General features: G+C 37.9%; 1 protein-coding gene across 1 annotated transcript in view; it reads right to left on the reverse strand.

Annotated features, from left to right (window-relative positions):
- Positions 1-5,593, reverse strand: part of LOC106877304 (RNA-binding protein 15) — an 8,902-nt gene extending 3,309 nt beyond the window's left edge. The window contains exons 1-2 of the mRNA XM_014926172.2: positions 2,007-5,593; positions 345-429 (exon numbers count right to left, since the gene is read on the reverse strand). Of these exons, the coding sequence (XP_014781658.2) occupies positions 2,781-5,225 (2,445 nt within the window). The 5' untranslated portion in view covers positions 5,226-5,593 and the 3' untranslated portion in view covers positions 345-429; positions 2,007-2,780. The remainder of the gene's footprint in view (positions 1-344; positions 430-2,006) is intronic.
- Between the last annotated feature and the right edge of the window lie 1,256 nt (positions 5,594-6,849).

A 6,849-nucleotide genomic window follows, 5' to 3' on the forward strand; every position in this document is an offset into this window, starting at 1 on the left:
GCTTTTTTTTATTCTTTTTCTTATTTTAAATGATTTTGTGAAAACAAAACCAGGCTAAGAACCTCATCTTTTAACTAACAATCATTAGTTGTTTCCTCATTAAAAAAAATATTAAAAAAAAAAAACAAACCTCCCCAAACACTCTAGCATTTCTTTGGGTTATGAAATTTTTAATTTTTTAGATGAGATATTTTTTAACCAAGATAAAAAGCCAGTTCTTGAATGAGTAAAAAAAAAAAAAAAAAAAAAAAGCTTGATATTTGGTATGTATGCATGTGTATCTGTTTGCATGTATATGAGTGTGTATGTATTTATGTGTATGCATATATGGGTGGAATACTTGCTGTAGGTCCTGAACAATCCCGAAGATCGGCAGGAAAGAGAATACTAAAATGCATATAGGCCATCAGATTAGTATTTCATTGGTGCCTACAAGAGAAAACAAACAAATAAAGGTAATGATGCTTCATAGCAATTAGTAACAATAATTATCAAAGAGTTGACACAGAGGAGCAAAGTAAGGGAGGTAACTCAGCGACTATCTTAATAGAAGCAATTATGTTATGGAAATGATGGGCATTCATGCTTTATTTCACTGACTAAAAACACATGTACGACTTCTTCATAGACCCGATTGTTAAACATACATTAGCGAGAATAAAATACAAATTGATAATTGCTACATAACTTACCAACATTGTAAACCCTCGTTTATTTCAGTGGCATCAAACAATATAAACATTATCTTTGGTAAAACTTTACATCACCCAGGGTTAAATATAATAGAAGGTGTGTGCATAGTGAAACCTGTGAAGTTAACCAACAGAGATCTGACAATTTTGTGTGTAATTTCAGGGATAACAAATAAAAAGGATAGTAAAGAACTTAACAAGACGAAAATAGTGTTTAATGAGGAAACAAAAGATTAGAAGTGAGAGGGAGTGGGGCCAAGTGCTTATCCGATCATCTGCTCAAACTTGCAGTAATTCTAATTTGAGTCTTCGACATTGAATTGAATTAAAAGACGGATAAAAGTTAGAACTTACCAAGTTCAACATGGGTTTATTTTATGATGGTGAGCATATGAGCTTTAAAGGAGACAGGAATTAAAAACTGAAATGATGCTATTATTGTTTAGTAGAGTTGAGGGGAAGGGCAACAGTGGATGATCTAGAAGATAGTGTACGATTTTATGGGGATCTAGCTGCTATCTATATCAGGCTGAACCATATAAAGGCTCTTTTACTGATTTGTAACCTGTTGTTGTTAGCTTCAGATCAATTCTACATGAACAGACCTATATCGAAAGACATTCCAGTTTTGACTAGTTAGTCCAGGGGTTCTAAACCATTTTTCATCTACGGACCCCTCTGATTGCTATTTGATTCTGGTGGACCCCCATAGTCAGTTGATGTTTAAAAACTAATTTAATAGAAACAACTTTCAAAATTCCTATTTTGTTTATCGCACATTCACTTGTGTAGAATGAACTATGTAAAACATTTGAGAAAGAAACCTAGCTGTTTCTTACAATACACACCAATTTATGCATCTGAAGCAAAATTTTTTCAGGGGTCCTTAAAATATTATTGTGGATCCCCAATTTACTATTTTGTTGGGTGAATCCCCAAAAATCTTACATGGATCCTCAGGGGCCATATGGACCTCAGTTGAAAACCAGTGTTGTAGATGAAGGAGGAATTTCTAAAATTCTGAAATTTCAGAAACAATCTTATGTAATGGGGAAGAAAAGAGTAGTTTGAGTAACTTAGCTTAGTGGTCATTTCAAGCATTCATCACCTTTGTGTGTATAGCAAACTTGGGTTGCAAGATGAGGGTCTGTTAAAAACAAAAATATCATTCTACTGTGGTCCATAAAGACAGGATGGTCACAGCAAGAATGATTGTGGCCCTCGAGGTCTGTTTGAGCAGGGGGAAGGGTCGATGAGAAGTTGTTCTTTCTTCATCTAACAAATTATAAACTAAGAAAACTCAAGAGAACATACCTGAAGAGAAGATTTGGTAGTGCCACATTCTGACCATTGAACAACCAGTCTAGCCTTGCAGCTGGACACTTGCTTCATCACGATGATGATGATGATGATGATGATGATGATGTTAGTAGTAGTGGTGGTGTATGCAGAGAGTCCTTTCTATGTAGACTTGCTGTTTGTTATTTAGTCTTAATTTTTCTTCTTCTTCTTCATAATACTTCACAGTTTAGCAATGAGGTACAGCTGCTGGAGTTGTGGAATATGAAGATTTCAGTTTTCCATTCTTCCTGATGGTTGGCTTTCTGGTTTATCATTTCAGAAATAGTTTTTATGTTTTTTTCATTCTGTTATTCAATATAAAATTTTAAATATCTTCGTTATTTTACCAAGAGTTAAACATTTTTCTTTTCCTTCTAAACTTTTGTTTGGCACCAAAGTGTTCTGTGGCTAATTCCTATGAAAACATTCATCTCCATTAAAGAAAAAAATGGTAAATCTATATTGGCAGTAAAACATTTCAGTTTTGTTTAAACTGACTTTTTTTTTTTTTTTTTACAGAAAAAATACCCCAAAAACAGAGCTTTTAAAGGAGTGGGTAACCATTAGAATTTTGATAAGAATATTTCCAAGTTTGGAAGATGTATAAAAAAAAAATGGATAATTCTAATGGTTTTTAAAGTTTGAAGGGGAGGGGGAAAGTAGGGCCTTTGTGTGTGTGTGTGTGTGTGTTTGTTTTTCTCCATCCTTTTCAATGATGTTAAACACAGATGTGATACGTTCTTCCATTCATGTAGCACCACGTACAACTATCACAACCAAATAATCATCTTTAATCGGCTCAGCAGGTAATTTTGGGGCGCAGCCAAGAAGAAAGTTATACCCAAACTGACATGGAGGGAATGCATGCAAAACTCCAACATTTTCTTTGTCCTTTGAAGGATTGGGTGGCAAGGAGATTACGCCAGCAGCTTCTTTCTGTTTTAAGTAGCTAACTAAATTTTTTAAAGGTCTTTGTTGAATTTGTCCCACTTCGCAATTCGGTAAAGTACTAGGCAGAGCTAAAAGAATACAGTGTCCATGTGAGCCAGACGAAGTGACCCGCCTGCCAACTTCATCTAATTTCGGTTGGTCAAGCCTCAGTCTCTGAGTGATACGAAGTACTGATGTTTCTGTTGTGGTGGTATCTCTCATTAAGGTATCGACTATAGTTACATCACCACTAACAACATGCATACGGGCGAGAAATGCACTGTTTTTTAATATAAGAGCACCGTTCCAAGCAACAGGTAAGCACTTTGCTAAATCTACCAAATTGTTCACATGCTCCGCCACGCTGAGTTCTTTCTCCGTGGGAGGGCGAGCTTTTTTGTTCACCTCTGAATTTCTGTCCGATGTTAGTTCCTGGGGTAATTTAATGTCTGGTTTGTTTTGCTCGCGGAATTCATTTTCTCTGGCAGCACGGTAAATATCCGGTCGTTCTTGACTGAGAGACCTATATCGTTTTTCATTAAGAAGAAATTCATCAGGTGGAGAACGTCCTCTTTTACGTCGGTCACCATGAAGACTGACGGCTCGCTCCATCACTTCGATTCGATTGCTACCTCTGTGTTCGAAATCGCGCGGGTTGTCAGGATTTCTAAACACATTAATGGGATCGGCTTCGATCGGGTGCCACGGATCACGAGGCCGAGTTTTGTCCGATACATGTGAATCAACAAAGCCGTCAGTCCGTCTTTGATCGCCGCATCCATAGGAAGCATTAGTAAAGTCTCTTATATGATCCGTATTGTCGGATTTACCATCAACAGACGTTGACGGGAAAGGAATATGATTAGAATCAGAAAAGTCAACCCTTAACGAGAAGTCTTTCTCCCCGAAAGGGTTCCGCCTCATTTCTTGAAATGCCGCCTGGGCAGCATCTTTACTGTCATATAAAACATAAGCATGTGGTTTGCTGTGTGGCCATACAATACTTTTGATAGCTCCAAAACGATCAAATTCGCGATATAAAGTTGAATAAGTGATCCAAGGGCCGAGGCCTCCGACCCACAAACATGTAGTCGGGGTCACTTTACCATAACCAATCCTGCATTGAAACTTACCTATGTGCTTACCTGACATTTCAATCTTGGCTCTATGTGCACAATCCAAATTTATGAATTTAACGAATGCATAAGGATTTCCCTGTCCTCTCTGCTGCCTTTTAATGTCAATATCTTCAACAACTCCGAAGCGTTCGAAGTGTCTCCGTAATTCCGTTTCCGAAACACTGTGATCGAGATTGCCAACAAATAAAGTCCGAGTAGCTTTCTCTTCAGTCTCTGGAGAAGGATGCCGCTGGTTGACCGGGTTCTTTTCGATGTTTCCATGCCTCGAGTCTGTATAAAGGTATTCCCTTTCTCTGGGTAGATCTCGGATAGGATTCACGTTGCGACCAGCTCTTCGCCCGGCAACCAAAGGCAGTCCGGGTGAAATACTTCGGTTGGCGAATCTGTCAGAAACAGCGAGAATGGCTGCAGCTCCTGGTCTTGAGATGTAGTCTGTGGTAGACGGACTGTTGCTTCTACGGCGATTGTTTAAAACAGGCTCCACACGTATAGGTCGGTCAAAAAGGACCAAATTATTGGACTTGTCGTGTCTGGCAGCCCGTGCATCTTCAGGATAACGAAAATTCACGTAAGCCACCATTTGGTCGCCGACGTAGGAGAGCCGGATGTTGAAGACACCAAAACGTTCGAATTCGCAGTATAATCTTTCAACCAAAATGGATTCCGAAATCTTGGGATTGAGGTTACTGATACATAACGACCGGTATGGTTCTTGGATTGTTGCTGGTGGCGCTCTGTTGTCAGCCGTCGATCGAGATGAAGACGAAGATGAAGAATTGTGACTATAATCACCGCTGCCCCCGACTCTATCATCTCGATACGGTTTCCTGGAATGTTCGACATCGTGGTCGTACGTCGTTCGATAAGATTTCCCAGCTGTTCCACCTCGGTTAGAATTTGTCGAAGCTCCTGCTGGAAGGATCTTAGAAGTAACAACAGCAGTGCTACTACCGCTAACAGAACCAGCACAACCAGTTGTACTAGCACTAACGGTGGTACGGCCATCGCGACGATCCATGTCTGGGCTTAGTATATTCCTATTTAAATCATGATCACTCGTTCCATAGCTGCTTCTCATACGCTTGCTACGAGGTGAGACGTCTCTGTCTTGCTGTCGTTTCATCACTTGCAGATGAGAAGATGAAATAACAATGATTGGCAATCTTTCAAACTCATCTATTCTCCCACTGTCAACTGAATGGCCGCCATCTTGTCTACTTCTTACCTTGCGCTGGAACGCAGCGCAAACGCCCAAAATATTCACGACTCATTTAAAATCTAAAAATAAAGCGATCTTTAAAAATTCATCCACGAAAATGTAATAGAATTACTAAGAATGTTCACAGTAAATGCAAATGATATTTTAAATGTAAGCTATATTACAAAATATTGCGCCGTTCTATGGGAACATTTTTTCTTCGTGATATCAATCCGCGAGGTCAAACGTCAGCAGTGACAAGATCCGCTTCTTTATACTAATTACACGCACGCGCACACACACACATACATTTACACACACACATGCATATATGTCGTATATATATATATATATATATATATATATATATATATATATATATATGCATATTATATATATATATACATAAAACATACATATGTATATATTATCTACATGTTAGTCTGTTTGGTAATTAAAGTCCGAAACATCTGAAATTCGGTTCTCCCTCTGTTTTCTTCCCGTATAGCCATAGCTGTATCTCGATGAAAGTCGTCCTTGCAATCAACAGCAAATGACGATGCCTGCGCACTGTCGATCAAGGAGTGATGTAGGTTTATGTTAAATGAAAGAGAACGATACAAGAAGAAAAATTGCCACCATCACAGCTGCCCTTCCTCTTCGTACCAATCGCATTTTATTATTGTCTCTCATTCATTGCTACCTTACTGAATCTCACACCTAGTCATATCTATATCAACACTCACCGCTCATATGTATATATATATATATATATATATATATATATATATATATATATATATATATATATATATATATATATATATATATATATATATATATATGTGTGTGTGTGTGTTTATGTGTATGTAAACCCGAGAATCGGTTTTATTACGTATGTGAACGACACGACTGGATCTAATCTGGGATTATTTAACGGAAATTAGGGGGAAAATCCAGTTCAACTTGTGCCGATTTTTTTACATTGGGCGTTTGAAATATATATATGTCACTCATGTATATTCTAAATATATGCTTAAAAATCAATATAAAATATATATTGTATATACATACACATACAGACACATATAAGTGTATTTATTTATATCTGTATATTATTACACACACGCATATATATATATAGTTATAGACATTTGTCTGTGTGCGTGTGTAATAGCTATCCACTCGTGACCGGGGAAGATGATGTCTTGGAAGGTTTTCCCCCGTCACTCAATTATAGATTACTGAACCCAATAAATCGATATTTTTTATTTTATCTCATTTTCTCCGACAAGAAATGAAAGTCGACCGAAGGGAGATAACTCAGAAAGACCGCTTTGTTCATTCTGTCGAGATAATTGGGCCTAGCGTGTAGCTGGCTGAATATTCGACACACTTGTACCCTTAATGATATCCTCTGGTAGAATCAGTGTGACAGGGCTGGACCCTTTTCATATTTACCCAAGATACCACAGAATGGGATTGAACAGTTGATCTCGTGACTAGAAACTGAACTCCTCACCCATTCGGCCATGTTATTTATTCACCG

This window comes from Octopus bimaculoides, chromosome 25, assembly GCF_046866305.1.
Source record: "Octopus bimaculoides isolate indiv1 chromosome 25, ASM4686630v1, whole genome shotgun sequence".
In the NCBI taxonomy this organism is placed as follows: domain Eukaryota; kingdom Metazoa; phylum Mollusca; class Cephalopoda; order Octopoda; family Octopodidae; genus Octopus; species Octopus bimaculoides.